Source organism: Marmota marmota, unplaced genomic scaffold, assembly GCF_001458135.2.
Source record: "Marmota marmota marmota unplaced genomic scaffold, marMar, whole genome shotgun sequence".
NCBI lineage: Eukaryota > Metazoa > Chordata > Mammalia > Rodentia > Sciuridae > Marmota > Marmota marmota.
Genome location: NW_026000174.1, coordinates 53,459,022 through 53,477,246, shown reverse-complemented (window position 1 = coordinate 53,477,246; position 18,225 = coordinate 53,459,022). Strand labels below are relative to the sequence as shown.

The 18,225-nt window shown below is 58.4% G+C and overlaps 1 protein-coding gene across 1 annotated transcript in view; it reads left to right on the top strand.

Moving 5' to 3' along the window:
• Nucleotides 1-7,520: 7,520 nt before the first annotated feature.
• Alx4 (ALX homeobox 4) overlaps nucleotides 7,521-18,225 on the top strand; it is a 41,362-nt gene continuing 30,657 nt past the window's right edge. The window contains exon 1 of the mRNA XM_015476628.2: nucleotides 7,521-8,092. Within this exon, the coding sequence (XP_015332114.1) occupies nucleotides 7,642-8,092 (451 nt within the window). The 5' untranslated portion in view covers nucleotides 7,521-7,641. The remainder of the gene's footprint in view (nucleotides 8,093-18,225) is intronic.

Sequence of the window (18,225 nt, the reverse complement as noted above, 5' to 3'; positions counted from 1 at the left end):
GAGGGAAAGACCGAAGGCTGGGTGGGAGAGAGTGGAGCTGAAGCCTCGGGATCCTCAGTTACTCTTGGTTGGATGGAAGGAATTGGCTGTGCACGGGGTCAGCTAGTGAGAGCAGAAGGCGTTAGGAATATGATCATCCCCACCGCTTCCTAAGCATCTATTATGTGCCAAGCACTGTGCGCCAAGAGCTGTTGGTGGTTGCTGGTCTCCCGGTTCCAGTGCCTGGGGTACCCAAGTACTTCTCCCGAGCATTCCACTTGGGCAGTGCCCTCCCCAACCCCAGCCCTCCTCCCTGCCAGTCACAAGCCTCAGGATTAGGGAGATCAGATTGTGTGCTAGGCTGCCTTCTATGACAGGTGCTGGGGCGGGGACCCCGCCTGGGAAGGCGGGCTGTGGAGGAAGGGCTGCAGGCAGGGGGGTGCTGAGCCTCAGCCCGCCCCCTCCCGTGAGGCCCTGCGCTGTGGCTGCTGGGACAACCACACCAAGTCTGGGAGCCTGGCGCCCTGAGCTTGAGGGTCATTCTGACCTCTTGCCTGCAGGGTGACTTCTTGCTAGGGGCGGTGCCTTTCTGGACTGGTTTCCCCAGCTGTGAGAGACAGACTCTTCCACGAGGCAGTAATGAGCTTACAAAGAACCAACGGATGTGAAGGCGCCTCTTAGAGTGTAGGATGGGGTAAAGTGGAGGACAGCTGTGCCCCCCCCACGCCAACATGCATGTCTACCTCCCTGTGCACCAGCAGGCGGGAAGGGCAGGTCTGTGGGGCCATTCATTTCTCTGGCCTCTTCACCCCTCTTTGCTTTGAAAGGACTTTGACCCAGGATGGAACTGTGGGCAGCAGAGGAGGGTGAATACAACCCGTTTTTCCAGCACTGGAGTGGCGGGAACCCCAGCTGATCATTTTGAGGTTGGGCCCTAATATCTAAAATAGCAGAACCTCCACTATGTAAAGGATGGGATTGTTGCTGTTGGTAAAAAATTATCTTGAGGATGATCCTATTTTATACTTGCAGCTATCCTAGGAGGCGAGTTCTATTATTATGCCCATTATACAGGAGAGGAAACTGAGGCCCAAGGAGCAGCCTCTCTGGTGACATTAGATAGTGGGGCCTGTAAGCAGCATGACCCAGGGCTGGGCTCTTTGCCACTAGTGCAATGAATGGCTGTCACAGCATTTAGTGCTTCCCTCCCCAGAGGTCTCCCCATTGTCACAGACCCCCCAGCCGAGCATGGTCCTAGAAGCTCCCCCTCAGCACCCATGAGGATCACACTGGGGCAGGATGAGGTTTGGAGCTGGAGTCCATGCTGCGACCACCGGCCACGCACCATGTCTTGGTTCAGGGGACAGGCGCAAGCAGATTGATAAATGATACCTTAGAGGTGAAGGACTCAGGACTCAGGCTGAGGGCCCCGGTGTGGGGAGGAGACAGAGGGAATTAAGGACCATGCTTTCTCTGGAAGGGGGGCCCAGTGAGGTCCTTAGCCCCACAAGGTGGCACAACCCATGCTTTGGGATTGGAGGGCAGAAGAAGAGTGGGGATGTGAGGGGGAGTGGGGATGAACCAGGGCAGAGCTCAAAGACCCTTAGTCAGAAAAATCCAAGGAGCCAGCTCTCTCCTGCCCCCTGGAAACCTCTGCCTCTCCTCAGCTCCCCCTTGGTTTTTCTGGTTGTGAGATCTTAGCGTCACCCTTACCAGAAAGCAATGCCACTGGGCTCAGAAGAGACCCCCAGATTGTGAGTCGGGTAGTCCCAGGCCAGGTACAAGTGACTACGAAGTTCTGACCCCTCCCACAGAGACAGGCACACACCTACAGGACGATGATACTCCTTCCCCTGGATTTCTCGGGTCTCCCCCCCCCCCCCCAACCCCTGTTGAAAAGGGGCTCCTATCTGCTTCCCTGGGCCTAAGTCTGAGCCAAGGCAGACGCACCCCTGGCGAGTGTCACAGGACACTGAGACCTCTTTTTTGCCCAGAGATCCCATCCTTTACATGGTGAAGGCTCTACTCTGGCTATGTGCCACCCCACCCCCATCTTTTGCACACTTTTTAAAAGCCTTAGCGGACCCCCTTTCAAGAGAGAGGAACCTGGGAGCCCCAGGAGGGCTCCAGTCTAAACCTGGTGGTGGGGTTGGCCAATGACTTTGGGGGATTGTTTGCGTATTTAAATTATCTGAAGTCTTCACATTCTAACTGGGGTGCACAGACTGGGACCCCACAGCCGACATGAGTCCACCAACTTTCCTGTGAGGGTCAACAAGAATTAAGGTGTCCGCCAGAGAAGAGCAGAGACCTCATCTCTCAAGCTTTCCCGCCTGGTTTTGGGGGGATTCCCGGACCCCAGTTCCGCCTGCTCAGGCCTCTGAGCCCCTGTCCCTGCTCTGCTGGCCTTGCCTTGCCCTTGCAGGGAGGAGGCAGGAGGCAGGGAGCGGGAAGGCCTTCTGGGCTCTCCTGGGTGCCTGGGCTGCCATATTCCGATTGGAACCCCAGCTGCAAGGAAAGGTTCCAGGGGCACCATGCCTCGAAGGCGGGAGGCAGATCCCTAAAGCAATTCTAGGGGAGCAAAGTTGTGGGTCTCAGGGATGTGGAGCCGCCGAGGTTGGACGTTTTTTGAAACCATGGCTCCTGTTTGGGGCTTCCTAAACTCTCCAAACCGAACAGCTTTCGGGCAGCTGGAACTCTCTGGAACATCTCCTTTATGAAGCACCTTGGGAGCTCGTGCTATGCAGTTGTGCCCGTTGAGTTCCGGCTTCCTGTGCCCCTGGGTGCCAAAATGCGACGGCGGGAGAGGGATGCTAAGACCTCTCTGCGCTGAGTCCCCAGCCTTCGCCAGCCAGGGTTCCAGAGAACCTCAGGGTGCGGTCCCAGTGGGAAGGGCGGCCGAGCAGGTCAGCCCCGGGCCAGTCCTCTCTCAAAACGCCTCAGCGACCTCGGCCCCTGGGGCCCTGTCTCCCTCCCGGCCTCCCTCAGCAGCAGCAGCGACCCAGCGACCAGGGCAGGCGCCGGAGGGAGTTGAGAGCTGGAAGGTGCTTCGCCCCTCGGCCAGGGTCTGGGGACAACTCGGCACAAACCTCCACCTAGCGCCTGGGAGGGCTTGATGGGTCCCAGCTGGGCTGGCGAGCGCTCCAAGTCCCCGGAGGACTCCCTTCTCTCGCGTCTCTCCCAGGGTCGCTGGGGGTTTCCTCCCCCCCGCAGGCTGGGGAGGGCGAGGAACCTTTCCACCCTCCTGTCCCCTCGCAGGGTTTGACGTTGGAGATCGGAGAACGCGCAGTGGCGAGGAGCCTGGGCTCCCACGTCAGATGGCCTGTGCTCCAACCCCAAGTTCAAATTCCAAGTCCATGGTAATTGCGTTTTCCATTCTTCAGTGCTCCTTTTTTTAATCTTGTAAAATGGGAATAATAGTACCACCACAAGGCTACCGTGAGGGCTGCAAAGGTCTCAGTGTGGAAGAGCTGGCCTGAAGCAGTTGCCGAGACTGAGGCTGCTGTTATGCTGTGATTTCCTGTTAGTACGCTGTGATTTCCAGAGCGTACAGGGGTCCACAGACAGACTAGTTCTGGAAGGAGGGAGGGAGGGAGGGAGGAATTGTAAGATCCCTGCTGGGGCTTTATCTCAACTACCCACCCCCCACCCAGTGTCTAAAATATTTCAGCCACCCCAAACTTCTGCCCAGTCTTTTGGCTTCCTGTCACTTGCGGAGTGCCAACTTCCACTGTGACTTACACAACGGTGTCCGTTTTGCTCCCCGTAGAAGTCCAGGAGGTGTGGGACAGTCACCTAGAAGGTCAGGGGTGGCCAGGCCAGGGCTAGAGTGCTTCTCCAAAGTTCTACCATATTCTGCCAGGAGTACCCTAGGAATTGGGGGGCCGGGTCCTACCTAGGGGGTGGCTTTGAAGTGTCCTTCCCTCTGAAGGGAATGAGGGCTGCTCCGCCTTACTCCCCAGGGGGATCCTCCGGCCATCTCTGTCGCCCTCCCTAGGTTCTGCCTCAAAAGCTGGAGCCCTGAACCAGGAGATGACGCGGTGATCCTCCCGACCTGGGAGTGCTTCCCTCCGCTCCTCTGTTCCGTCTTCCCCTCAGCAGTGATTTTCTGAGCAGCGTCACGTGCCAAGTGCGGCACCCAGCACCAAGACAGAGCACCCTTGCAAAAAAAGAGACCATAAAGCAAATTAATCCACGAAGGCAGGATCTAATGTCAGATGACAATAGATGCTTCGGAGGAGTGGACCAAAGTGACCGAGGCAAGGGTGGCGAAGGAAAGCCCCAGGACTGAGGAGCCACAAGATTTTTCTTTGCCGCTCCCTCCCGTATCTGCAGTCCCCATCCTGGGGGAGGAAGAAACTACTTCCTTAGGGCTGACTGGGAGAGTGACAGGGAGAAGAGGGCAGCTAGGGATCCACGTGCCAGATGACAGTGGGGCAGGACCTCCAGCAGAGGCTCCACAGACCCCCCCCCCACTCTGAATTCTGATGCAGTGAAGGAAGGGCATGCAGATGGTGCGTCAGGGGACCTCATGGGAGGCAGGTAGCAGTGCCACGTGCCAAGTGAGAAATACCACACCTGGGGAGCAGAGGGCAGGCCAGAGCCAAGCTTTGGTGCTGTCCACCAGCCAGAAGGTGTGCCCTGCACCTTGCTGAGGGACTGGGTAGCAGTGGCTAGGCATTCAGCTAGGGCAAGAGGTACGCTGGCTGCGTGGAGGATGGACTGGTGATTGAACACAGGACGCCTAGCTCTCTCCCAGAAAGGCGTGTGGGAAGGGAGCCAGGAGGGGGGGACAGTGGAAGTGTGTGTGAAGGTTTCAAAGGAGCCACCTGGAACGTCATCACACAGACACAGCAAACCTGCAGCCCTTCCTCACCTGTAGGCAGGGACATGCTCATTCCTTCTCAGGCCATCTGTAAGGAGCAATATGGAGGGTGCAAGATGATCACCCCAAGGTTAAAGGGCCCTGGCTCAACGGGAGAGACTGACGGCGGGCATTGAATGAGTGCCCCGAGTGCCCAGGGATGGAATCCTGCAGTGGCCAGAAAACTTGAATAATGAGCAGCAGTAAACAGGCCATTAGAGCCCAGGCTGGGGAGATGGTAAGAGGCAGCCCAGAAACTTCCTGGGATGCAGGAGATTATTGGCTTGAGTGCACTTGGCCCAGAGGCGACTGGGAATATTGCATAATGGCAGCTGTGCCTGGCCTGGGCTCTGCGCACCTCTGCTTCATTTCTAGAATAAAACAGGGTGAGAAAGGGGAAGGGAGGCCACCCCCCCCCCCCAGGTGCCTGCAGTTGGCTCCTGGACTCCGGAGCCTGGGATGGCCTGCGTGACTGCAACTCCTTGACAAAAACATAAGTCTCTAAGCTTCTAGGAACCTCAGGACGTTTTCATTCATTCATTCAACACACATTTGATGAGCACCTGCGTGGTGACAAGCCCTGCGGGGGACAAGGCAGCCCTGGCTCCCGCTTGGAAAGAACTCGCTGTTCTCCACTGGGACACAGGCCCAGGAGGGCCCGCACGCTATTACTTTTTGACACTTGATTTTGGAAGAGGAGGTGAGTGGCAACTCATTGTCTTTGGCTAGAGGAAACCCAAGACTCTTGGAACCGCACTGGAAGGTTGGGAGAAACGGAGGGGTGAGGGTTGCAGGAGCCCAGCATTAACATTTGATTCTACAGATATCTGTGGGCACCAGACACCTAAAAGGGCTGCCCTGAAGGAATCACTGACTAACAGGATTGGGACGTGCGCATGTTCAGGCAACCGGAAAACCACAGGTCTGAAATGGAGAGGAGACAAAGGTTAGCATCAACACCGATGGAGAGGAACTCCAAACCCCAAGTCAGACAAAAAGCACAGGGTTGGTGTGGATCATTCCAAGTCCAGGGAACCAGCTTCTAGGAACTGAAAGAAACTTTGATTGGACAGGAGTATTTGGAATCATGGTAGGTTTGCCCACTTTTTTTACTATCTCAGATTGGAAGATGATTTGGTGTCTTTAAAACTCAGTCTACCCATACACAAAATGGGTATGTGACCCCTGTGTGGCCTAATCCAGGTGATTCCTGGCAAAATAGATGCCTAAATAATACAAGGTCCTTTATGGCTTGGGCCTGCTGGCCAGAGAGACAGGGTTCCTGACAGCTGCAGGGGAAGAGTTCAGGCCTGGGCACCCCTGGCTTGGTTTGAGGAATATCTTCAATAACAAGTGCTTCAAGGTAGACTGGCAATGGAAACCAGATGTGAGATCCCGTGAGCAAGAACCAGAGGTACCAAAGGTTGGGGTGAGGTGAGAATTAGCCCAGATGAGGTTGCATGTAGATGCTGACCCCCCCCCCCCTGCTGGGGTCTAGAGTATCAGGCCCTCTGTCCTTTCGCTTGCCCCTCCCCCACCCCTCTGTTGAGGTCCCTCTCCCATCCAGGGATCTCCCTTGCAGTTTAGGGATCCCTGGTTTCCTTCCATTTGAGCGGGAGGTCTGTTCATCTCTTTGGGTCCGGCTGTCAGCATAGGGGGCAGGACTAACTTCTGCTTGGGTTTCAAGATAGGTGCTGCTACTTCTCACTGTGTGACCCCTGCTGGTGACCTCTCTGAACCTCAGTTGGTGTATTGGAAAACCGGGGACCCCAGGCTCTGTCACTCACGTTTGTGGTGAGGTGCGATCCATGATGAGCCACATGGAAGGAAGGGTCCCCACGGGTTCTTTTCCCTCGGTGTGTACAGGCTCTGGGACAAGCTGGTAGGAAAACCACAACCCACCAAATCCAAGCCCGAAGCTTCACAACGGAGGATGAAGAGGCCAGAGAAAGAAGACGCCACCTGCCCCTCAGCCCTGGATGACAGAGCAACAGTTGGGCAAAGCTAGCAGATCTCCAGAATCCTTATTATCAACTCAGACCGCCAGAAACCTCGGCTGGGCACCCACAGAGGTGATGGCCCCAGGGAAGGAAGAGGAGAGCGCGGCTCTAAAGCTTCTGAAGCCGGCCAGGCGGAGGGTCCCTCCAGTGGTTGAATGAGCACAGACCCTGCAGCACCCGCCAGCGCCTTCACAGGGCAGGAGAATGGTAAGGAGCCAGTGCAGGGTGCCCAGGAGTGTGAGTCAACCTCGTGGGGAAACCAGTGTGGACTGGAAACCTAGGAAGAGGTACCAGCCGCCTGTCGGAGAATTAGTAGCATCTTCACAAAAGAGGAAAGAAGGGGGCCGAGCGGGTGGTAGGAGAATAGGGAGCGAGGAGGAGGGGAAGAAGGAGGGGAGCAGGAAGGAGCAAGTCAGGGGGAAAAAATCACTTTTTTTTTTCTGCCTCAAAAACCTTAAGAGGGTTTGGGAGATCTGGTCAACTTTCCGAAACATCTGAATCTTTTTACAGCTCCCCGTTCTTTCCCTGGGCCAGCTGTGGTGAGGGAGAAAGGAGGGAGAGAGAGAGAGAGAGAGAGAGAGAGAGAGAGAGAGAGAGAGAGAGNAGAGAGAGAGAGAGAGAGAGAGAGAGAGAGAGAGAGAGAGAGAGGCGTGGAGGGGGAGGAGGGAGACAGCGAGCAGGCCGGGCGCGGAGTGCACAGCCACCGCCTCCTCGCCTCTCCAAACTCCCGGCCAAGGCGCGCGGTGGCGTCCTCGCGCCCTCGCCGGCGCCCCCGCCCGTCGCCCGCGCAAGCCAGGCATGAATGCTGAGACTTGCGTCTCTTACTGCGAGTCGCCGGCCGCTGCCATGGACGCCTACTACAGCCCGGTGTCGCAGAACCGGGAGGGCTCGTCGCCTTTTAGGGGATTCCCCGGCGGCGATAAGTTCGGCACAACTTTCCTGTCGGCCGCTGCTAAAGGGCAGGGATTTGGGGACGCCAAGAACCGGGCCCGCTACGGCGCCGGGCAGCAGGACCTGGCGGCACCCCTGGAGAGTGGCGCCGGGGCGCGGGGCTCCTTTAACAAGTTCCAGCCTCAGCCTCAGACCCCGCAGCCCCAGCCGCCCGCGCAGCCGCCCCAGCCGCAGCCGCCCGCGCAGCCGCCGCATCTTTATTTGCAGCGAGGCGCCTGCAAGACACCCCCGGACGGCAGCCTCAAACTTCAGGAAGGCAGCAGCGGCCACAACGCGGCCTTGCAGGTCCCCTGCTACGGTGAGTGCACACGCGGGTCACCTGAGGCTGGGGCCAAGGGGTCCTTGGCTTCGCCACCCCCGAAATCCACGTAGCTTGCGGAAGGCAGAAGTTTGCGAGCCGCGGAGGCGCGGGCGAGCGGTGGGTGATTCTGGGTTGGAAAATGAGGATCGACCGCATCGAGGGGGCCGCGGGATCAGTTCTGCCTCCTTCGTACCCCCCGGCCTAGGTCGCGCAGCGATTTGGTTGTTAAACTCGCCCGGGGGGGGCTTGGGTTTTCCCGGTCTCTCCGCGGGTTCCCAAACCGCTCGTGTGCGCTGCCGGCGGGGCCGGATCGGAAGCGGATTGCTTCGTCCTGGCCCAGGGCGCGCGGCTGGAAGGAATCAGGCGCAGTGCTCGGGTCCGGGGCTCCTGGGCTGCGGAGGTTCCGCTCCTCGCCAGCTCGGGGCTCCTCGCGCGGCGCCGCAGGTAAGAGCGTGGCAGGTGCGGGGGGCCTGCGGGGAGCCGGAGCGCAGTCGGCCCCCAGGGCGCACTGGAAGCCGCCACACAGCATCGCCACGTGAGAGCGGATCCAGAGACTGTGGGATCCCAGAAAACCCGAGCCCGGGTCGGGAGCGCTGCTCGCAGCGAGGACGGCGGCGGGCAAGAGTTCTTGGGCGCTTCTTCCTCGGCGATCTTTGGAGGCGGCTGGGCTCGAAACAATGGTTTAGGATGGACCCGGCGGGAAGGCAGGAAGCCACGGAGCCCCAGATGGTGTAGGACTGTGGGAAGAGGGAAGAATCTAGGTCCTGGTGTAGGCCCACAAGGAACCCCGGGGAGCTGGCCTAAATGACCTCTAAGCCCCCTTGAACAGCGGCGTCAGGACGCAGGCCTGGGCCCCCAGAGCACAGCCACCAGGGCCGGGGAGAGAGCCGTTCAGGGGCTTTGAAACCAGAACAGTCCGAGAGCTTTGGCCTTGTCTTCCTCCGCAGAATAGGGATGGGGGACCCCCAAACTAGAAGGGAGAGAAATTGAAGGGAGGAGGTGCCTTCTTCAGAGTACACCACCACCTCCACCACCACCAGCCTGGCCTTGGCCTTCCAGCAGGCCCCTGTGTAGAGGAGCTGATCCTTGACTGGGCAATGAATTTGGCTGCCCTAATCCAGGCCGGTTGTAGAGGCACTAGGCCTGGGGACAGAGGTGGGACATGAAGGCCTTGGTGACCAGAATAACCTTAGGAAAACAGCCCAAGGCAAACACTTTCTCATATGCAAACTTGCTGTCTCCCAGGCTTAGAACAAGCTCTGAGGTGGACATAGACACACAGATATTCCGATAGTCATACACAGGTCTACACTTGCATTCTACACACACACACACACACACACACACACACACACTTCTTTAGGGGTCAAGTCCTCACACTCATGTGGCCTCAAACAAACCACACACTCCCAAACCCACAGGGCAGGACTAAGCAGATTTAGAAAGATCTGGTAGCCTTTCCCCACTTCCTCTGCCTTCCCTTCCACCTCTGAGATCAGGCACTTAGCTCTCAGCCACCCACAGCTCCACCAGGTGCTTCTTCCACACACAGGCCAAGGGCACTCCTGGCCTTGTCCAACAGGCACCTGCCTGCCCCAGGGGCCCAGGCCCTGTCAGGTCCCAGAGGGGATCCGTGGAGGCCCGCTGTGCAGAGCAAGGGGACTCACAGAGTTCCTCTCCCGGGCACTTGCTTTTTCATATTTGAAAGAAACTCACCAAGGAGACCTCTGAGGGGGCCAAGATATTAGGCAAGAGAAGAACTGAGCAACTCCCAAACTCCTGGTGAGAAGGTGCCAGAGGTTCAAGAAAGAAAGGGGAGAGGGCTCTGTGCCTCTCTGGGACCTTCTGGGCCCCCCTTGCCAGGCTGGCCCTTCTCCTTGCATTAGGCATTGGGGCTGAGGGAAAGGGCTAGCCATTTGACCTGGGACTGCCCCTGACCACAGTGTGACCTGAGAGCAAATAACTCCACCAGACTCCCCTTTCCTCATCAGTACCATGGGGCAGTAATAGAAAAGGCTTCATGGGTCACAAGCGGTCCCTCTGGGAGCCCCCTCCTGCATTCCCTGGGGTCTCTGTGCTATTTGGAGTGCCCAGTTCTGAGGAGAGAGCAAGCCCCAGCTGACTGCTCTAGCAAAGTAGTAAACTACAGATTGGAAGGAAAGACAGCCACCAACTCCTGTAGGCCCCCAAGCCCCTGCTACCTAAGATGGAGGCACAGTGCAGGCCACCCAGCCAACTCTGTCCCCCCACCCCAACACCCCACTTAGCAACTGAGTTTCTCTGACCAGGAGATTTCTCATCTTTTGTAGGAAAGGGATTAGGCACGTTGTGTGGAAGGAGGGGAAACTGAGGCATTAAAGGCAGAGCTCTGCCCTTCGAAGAGGTAGCGGAGGAGAAGGGTCTCCAATCTGCCACCACGCAGGGAAACTGAGGCACACATGGACACCCGCCCTCCACCACGGTTGTGAAAGTGTTCTCAAAAGCGGGGAATGAAGTTCAAGGGGGAAAAAAATCCTGAGATGTTCCCAGGAGCTTGGGAAAGGGCCTGGAAACAGCCTTGGCATTAGGCCTGGTCCTGCTGATCCGGTTCCCCACCACGGACTGTTGAGAACCCAAAACTGTCCCGGTTCTGGGGGTCGGTCCCCAGAGCAGTTCCAGTTGAAGGGGAGACTCCGAAGCCTCCGCTTCAGGTACAGTTGCCCGCATTCAGGGCACCCCGCGAGGGCGACGGGGCCTGGAAGCTGCACCCGGGCGCAGCCGAGGGAGTGCAGGGTCCGGAAGTCTCCGGGCCGGCCCGGGCTACTCGGAGTGGTCTACCGAGGAGGTGACAGAAGCCCTGCCGATTTCAGGCGTCCCTACGCCGTCTTCAACCTCCGTCAGTTCTAAAAGGGCAATGATCAAGGGGCTCGGCACTTTGCTCGAGTGCAGGACGTTCGCGTTTTTACGAAAGAGCCCCAGAGTCCTCGCGTGCGGCACCGCCGACCCCGTCAGGCGCCCTGATGGCGCTTCGGCCTCGCCGAGTCCGGGTCCCACTCTGGGGGGCCGCGTGAGCCCCGGGAGACGGGCCAGAGTAGAGACGAGACGATTCTCCGCGGCCCGGAAGAGCCTCCTCGTCCCCAGGACCGGACCTCGGGGCTCCTGGTCCCCAAACTCTTGGCTGGACTCGCGGAGCCTCCGCCGGCGTGGCAGGCCTTGCCGGTGCGTCCGGGACGCGGGGAGCTGCCGTGCCACCTCCGTCTCTTTCGCTTTCGGTTCGGTGCACGCAGGTTTTCGTTGCGAGCAAATTGCTCCCTCCACACCCACCGGTCCCCGAAGGCAGAGCCCTCAGCGCCGAGGTGCGGGGAGCCAGCGGCCGGGCCGAGCCCTGGGGCACCGCCGAAGGGCGCGTTCTGATTTTTCGAATTAGCTGCAGTGTTTAAATGCGTTTAGATGCGGGGAGTATTGATCGACCCGCCCAGATGATACGATCCACGCACCACGAAATGTGTGAACTCCGATGGGGTCGTACTGAATTTAGCCAAGAACCGGGATTTTTTTTGTATCTGAGAAATCCAAAAGCTACTGGGAGAAACCAGGCGGGCAAAAGCAAAAGGAGCGGCCGGTGATTGTGCAAAGAGCCGGAGAAAACTGATCCCGAGGGCAGCGACCCCCGGGCGGCTTTTAGGGAGAAGGAGGGGAAGGAAGATGCTTTTAATTTTTACTTTGTTAATTTCCATAGCCACCAGCCTGCACAAACAACCCCGCCTAACACACGGGCTTTTAACCAGGCAAACGGAAGGCTTGGATTAAAAGTCTAGCATCCTTTTAAATCATCGACCTGCACAATTTCTTCTTTATTATAATTTATGTTTAGCGAAGCACAAGCGCTTGCATGGAAAGTCTGAAGAATTCTCAGGGACGTGGACATCCGTGTCACTACCACGTGGATCGAGATGAGAAGCATTGTGTGTTGGATACGTGCACAAACTCCCTTGAGGGAAAAAACGCAGGTTAAGAAAAGCTCAAGAGGCTCTTCGGAGCGTCGGGAGCTGATCTTGTCCCTTGTGATAGTGTTCCTGGAGTAGGGTGACCTTGTACGCCCGGGCGTTGCGCAGTTGAGTCTAATACGAGGTTACAACCGCGAACTTCCGTCCTTCTCTAGGACCCCGGCGGGGCTGCCCGGCTGCCCGGAGCCCCGAGCCGGCAATCGCGGTTGCAGTTCGAGCCGCGGTGGGAAAACAAGTTATAAGATCACACATAAAATCTGGCCGAGGTCCCCAAGGACTTCGCTTTGGAGGGCAGCCGAGCGCACTCACCTTTACCCGGCCTAAGCCCCTTTCCTCTCCGAGCTTTGCGCGCGCGCCTTTGTTTCGGTGGCAAGTTGATACGAAATGGAAACGCATCTGCGGCTGCGGGATGCCGCGTTTGTCCGAGGTTCTGGCTTCTTCGCTGACCTCTGGAACCCGAGGCCCGAGGCAGCCGGCAGGGAGAGGAGGGTAGAGCTGCCTGAAGCCGCCGCGGCTCCGCGGGGAGGGGACCCGGAGACCGGAGGCCGCGCTCTAGCCGTGAGCCTCTCGCCGCTCCGCTAGGCGAGTCGGGTGAACCGAGGCGCGAGCGCCGAGAGGAGACCCAGCGCTTGAAGGCACAGCCTCCCAGCTTCAGTGTCCCCCGAAAAGCCCTTGCTCCGGAAGGCGAACATAGGCCCGGACTCCGTTTTGGATGGGGCGGTGAGAGCGCCAGCCCGGGTCTGGACGTCGGGTCCGGACGTCGCCTGCCCGGCGCCACCTGGCCACGTGCGCCTGCAGCAGCCGGGTTCTCCAACTTTGCGCTCCCCACACTGAGCAGAGAAAGAGGGTCATCAGATTGGGAAATCACAGCCGCTTGCACCCAACTAAGTGCAGATACCGTCCTGGGAATCCAGAGCGGAGGCCAGCGGTGCCCCCTTGCTTAGGCGCTGTGGGCCATCGGCAGCTTCGACCAAGACTCCGCAGACAAGTAAAAGGTACTTTTCCAAACAGGGCCCTTTGGGGGGAAAGGAGGAGACTCCTCACCCCAGCCAGCAAGCCCCCAGTATCTGAGGTTTCTTCTTTGAGATCAGAGATACTCCTGGCCTCGGGGTCTCCCTTCCAGAGTTGCGACCCTGAGCACCTCTCAGCTATGGTGGTGAAAATGGGTGGCACCCCAGCCCCATTTGAGATGCTCTGTTCACCCAGTAGAGGGGTGGACTAGCTTGGGGGCAGCTGTGGCATCCCTAGATAGGCTAACAAAAATTCAGCAGTGCTACAGAAACCTTCACGGTGTGCAGGAAGGTGAGGGACCCCAGTCACTTGCGATTCATCCTCCCTATTCCCAGTGCATTCTGTCACCTTAGCAAGGACCGTCCTCTCCACCCCACCCCCTCCAGCCAGCACCAAGGACCAGAGTAGCAAAGGAGTGGGGCTGGGCTCAGAGGGAAAGAATCCCTCCGAGAGAGGCTCTGGGGAAAGGGTGGCTTGTGTGGGGGCGGGTGGCTGTGCTGGGCGACCGCGGCTGCAGTTTCTGATTCCAGGGACAGCTGGCAGGGTCACCGCCGAGCTCCATGGCGCCCCGGGTAAGCTTCTGATGGGGAATTCTCTGGGAGATAGGGTCTCATCTGGATAAGAGGCACCACTGCCTGACAAGGTACCTGTCTTTGCTGAAACCACGCTGGTACCAACCTTGGTACCAACCTTGGAACCGAAAGGCTGCCAGTGCCGGGCGCCAGGGTGCCGGCTTGAGAGAGAGAGGAGCCTGTGGTCCGTGGACCCGTGAAGCGCATTCTCTTGGAGAAGATTCTCACCCTGAGCTGGTGGCCACAGAGTGTGGGTGTCGCCGCAAGCACTTCCTAGAGAATTGGACCTCGGACCTCAGGTCAGGGTAAACAGCTGGTTCTGGGAGCGAGCACTCCAAGGGCGGTGACCAGGAAGGATGGAGCCCATGGAGGGTTTGGGCTGAAGTTCCACTTGCCACCAGGGCAGAGCAGGAGCACAGTGCCTCAGCTGTGAGAGTGGGTCTCAGCTCTCCCTGTCCCTGTTCCCTGCATGGCCTTGGAGAAGTCCGCTGGCTTCCCGCTCTGAGTTTTAGCTCTAGGGAATTCTGGAGTTCGGATGATGTCCAAAGGCCTCCTGGGGGTTCTGCCCTGGTACCAGTCATCCCCTCTCTCCTCCCTCCCCACACCCAATTTTTGTCTGGGAGAGATCATGACTGATGGGGGTGGCAGAAGAGTCTTCTCTAGAAGCAGAAGGGGTCCAAGTGGGCAGGGGTCCCAGGACCCAAAGTGGGACTGGAAGTCCTGGCGGATGGTGTTGAGGGCAGGTTCACACTCAGGACTGGAGTGTAAGCGTGGAGAGGCGTGGGCACCTGTGTTCTCATGCTCACATGACTCAAGCCACGGCTCTGGTCCTGGCTCTCAGGGCAGAGACCTGCTTCCTATCTTCCTTTCTATACCTTCCCTATCTCCATGTTCACTGAGCACCTACTATGGGCAGATCTTCTCCTCCATGAACAAACGGAAGGCTGTCCCCTGTGCTAGAGCTGGTGTCCTCCCTGGTGTATACAGTAGAGCTTATCAAATGCTCAATGGCTGAAAGGATGAATGAAGACCTGGCGTTTCATTTGGAGTCTATGAGTGGACATTCTAATTCATGGGCACTCCTGTGTGAAAGAGGTGCGGTGTCCCCAGTGCCCTGTCCCCAGTCTGTGTGCTCCAGTACATGAGCTTCATACATGGTGAGCACCTGTGTGTGGCCCTAAAGGCCTCCCAGTGCCAGTGTGACATAGCCCACCTCCAAAGTTGCTCCCAGGGAGCCGGTGACACTAGGAGCTGGTTGTGGCTCAGAGGGGCAGCTGACTCAGTGAACGGCCAGTCCCCAGCAAGCCCAGTGTCCTCCTAAGGCCCACAGATATGGTCCATCCGGCCCACCTGCCCTGCAGAGAGGCTTGCCACCACCTCCCCACTTTGGTGGGTGCCAACTGTCCTTTGTGGTTCGTTGGAAGAAACAGTGGATGAGCAAACTGAGGCCCAGGGAGATATGGAGCCCCACAGCCAGGTTGGTGGAGTCCCTGTGGAGTCCCTGCCAAGTTCTCCTCCTGCTGGTGGGTGGGGAGGCCGGAGGGGTTGGGGACATCTGGTCCCTTTCCTCACTGCAGCCTCCAGAAGGGCCACACTCTCAGAAGTGTCAGACACAGGGCCAGCTCCTGGGGATTAGGGGAGCAATGAGAGAGAGAGGCCTCGTGGGGCTTGGTGGGTTTGCAGGGACCATCCCACGTGCGAGCCTGCCACCGTGGGACCTGGGACCGCCACACTCTGTCTTTAGGCTGCTTTTCTCTGAGAGCCTGGGACCGCAGAGCAGGGGGTGCCTGAGGCGGTGGACTGGCTTCCTCCTTTCCATGGAAGCGTGTCTGCCTGGTGCTGGGGATCTTGGTGGCACCCAGGAACCCGGCACCCCCAACATGCTCACACAATAGCCCACGGTGTCATGCTGGGGGACTCCCACTCAATGTTGGAAGAGACAACGGTCCTGTGCTGGCCGGAACGTCCTGTTTCACAGGCCGGGGACCGAGAAGCCTGATTCCACTTACTCATGGCTCACCCAACTTGGCCTGTCCCTGTGCCAAGCCTTGTGGGGGATTCTGAGAAGCGCTGGACACGGCCTGTGCTCAAGGTCCAAGGGCAGAGACAGACAAGTAACCTCACACCCCCTGCCCAGGGGTGGGGCGTGGGATGGAGGAAGCCCCCAGCGCAGCCCAGCAGAGGGGGTCGGCCCCCAGCCGTGCAGCACAGGGCAGGCCAGAGGCCCAGGGTTTTCCGGCTCATTGGAAACCACCTCCCCCCCCCAGACCAGATTTCCACGTAGGGGACCGTCCCCCAGTAGGAGAGGGCTCTGGAGTGAAAGGAAGCTGGGCGGTCGCCCAGAGCGCTGTCCCCCTCCTCTCCTCTCCCCACCCTTCCTCTGCAGATCTGGGTGCAAGTCTTGATTTTTCCGAGCAATAGCCGCGTGCCTTTAGCACAGCCACTGCTTACCTCTCTAGGGACATGCAGTGTCCTCATTTGCCCAGGGGACTGTTTGAGCCTGTCCTGCCTATGAGGGAGGAGTGTGAGAGGGCGTGAGCACGGAGCGAGGTCTCCTGTGTGCCCAGAGGTGCGGGAACATCCTGCCTGCCAAGCTCTCTGCTCCCCACCCATGTGCTCCCTTTGAGGGTGTTTGGATATTGCAAATGGCGGTGGGGGGTTCTGGTCAGGTTTTATTTATTTATTTTATTTGTGTGTGTGTGTATGCGCGTGCACGCTTGTGCCGGGGATCCAATGCAGGGCCTTCGTGTGCTAGGCAAGTGCTCTACCACTGAGCTATGCCCCAGCCCCTGATCAGGTTTTAGAGTGAGGATGGGGACCCTGGGGCCCTCCAGGGTGTGTGCACCTTCCTGATGTCCAGGGCTCCACCTGGCCCTGGTTTGGGCCCCATGTGTGCCTTCACATCTGGTTCATATCCCAGCTCAAGAAGGGAGCTGACCCTTGGCCAGGGCAGACACATGCACCCGTGTCTGCTGCACAGGTCGCCGGGGACCTCAACCTCCCCTTCCATGGAACCCCTGAATGACCACCAATTTCTGAAGGTTGGGGTTTCTGTGATATTCCAGGCCTGAGCCCAAGGAACTAAGGAAAGTGGATGGATGGGTCCCCCAAGACCCTCCAGAGGAGGACCCCATCACTCTGCCCAAGTCACTGTGCCAGGATAAAGAAATGGCTGGGCCAACCTGCAGGAGGGTAAGGCGTGGTGGCCCACGCCTGGAATCCCAGCTGCTCAGGAGGCTGAGGCAGGAGGATCATGAGTTCAAGGCCATCCTCATGACTTAGAGAGGTCCTAAGCAACTCAGTGAGACCCTGTCTCTAAATAAAATATTACAAAGGGTTGGGACGTGGCTCGGTAGTTCAGCACCCCATGTCTCACCTGGCTCCGTGCCTTAGTTTGCCCATCTGCAGGGCAGGGACAATAATGGGGTCAGAGGGATTCGGGCTGCTGGGACGGAACTTCTGGTGCTGCTTGACCTTGTGGTGGCCCCAGTCCCCTGAGCGCGCCCGCCCGTGTGTCAGGGTTCTCGTGTGCCGGTTCTTTTGTTCCCATCACGACCCCACAGGATGGATAACGTCATCATCCTGGTTTCACAGATGAAAACTGAGACCGGACGAGTAGCTTTCCCAAGGTGGCCCAGATAGGAAGGAAGCGGCAAATTCTCGTGTCCAAAGATTCCAGAAGCCTAAAAAGTACCATTTTTTTTTTTAGGATGATCCTAATTAGACTTGAAGGTCACCCCAATCCTATCCCAGATGATCTGAAGATGAAAGATGGGGGTCTTTCAAACATGACCCCCCATCACATCTGGGGGACACTCTGGGGACGCTGCTCAAGGGCAGACCTGACACCCAGGAGGTTGTAGCTCTAGACTTGGTTCTGACCTTGGCGTGGCTGCTTCACCTGTGCCAGGTGAGAGGGGGTGCAGGACTCGGCACAGGGCCAGCATGAGGGCTTCTGCATGAACCTCTGGTCGGGGTCAGTGACCCTGAGGAACATCTGTGGGGAAACCGGAGAGCAGCGGCTGGGGGGCTGTGTCCGTCAGGTTTCCGACTCTTCCCCCAGGGCTGGAGCAGGGCCTGTGGGCGCAAGCCATGCTGAGCGGTGGGTGGATGGACGGACGGACTGAGCATCTGGGATCACTGTGAATCTTCCCTCCCCCTTTCTTTAAGTGGAGACCCGGTGACAACTGACTTGCAGTTAGTCCTCTTGTACCTGGTGGAGAATGATGAATTCCCGTGGGGACCCTGTGGCATGGGGACACGAGGTCTTGGGCGGCTCTGAGTTGTCCAGGCCTTAGTGCTTTCCTACCCTGGCACTGGGAGAGCACCCCCTTCCCTGGGCTCCCCTCGTCTCATCTCGGAAGCCACAGGCCTAGACCCGGCCCCCACACCCCCTGGGCCAGCTGCAGCCAGGTGGGCTCTCCCCCAGGCCCACTGGCCCCGTGTCTTCGTGTCTGGCCTGTGGCCAGTTTCAGCTCCTTCCTGGCCCCAGCCCATCCAGAGGCCCTGTCCCCTCCTGCTGTCGTCTGAGGTCCCCCCTCTACTCTTGCCCCCGCCCTGG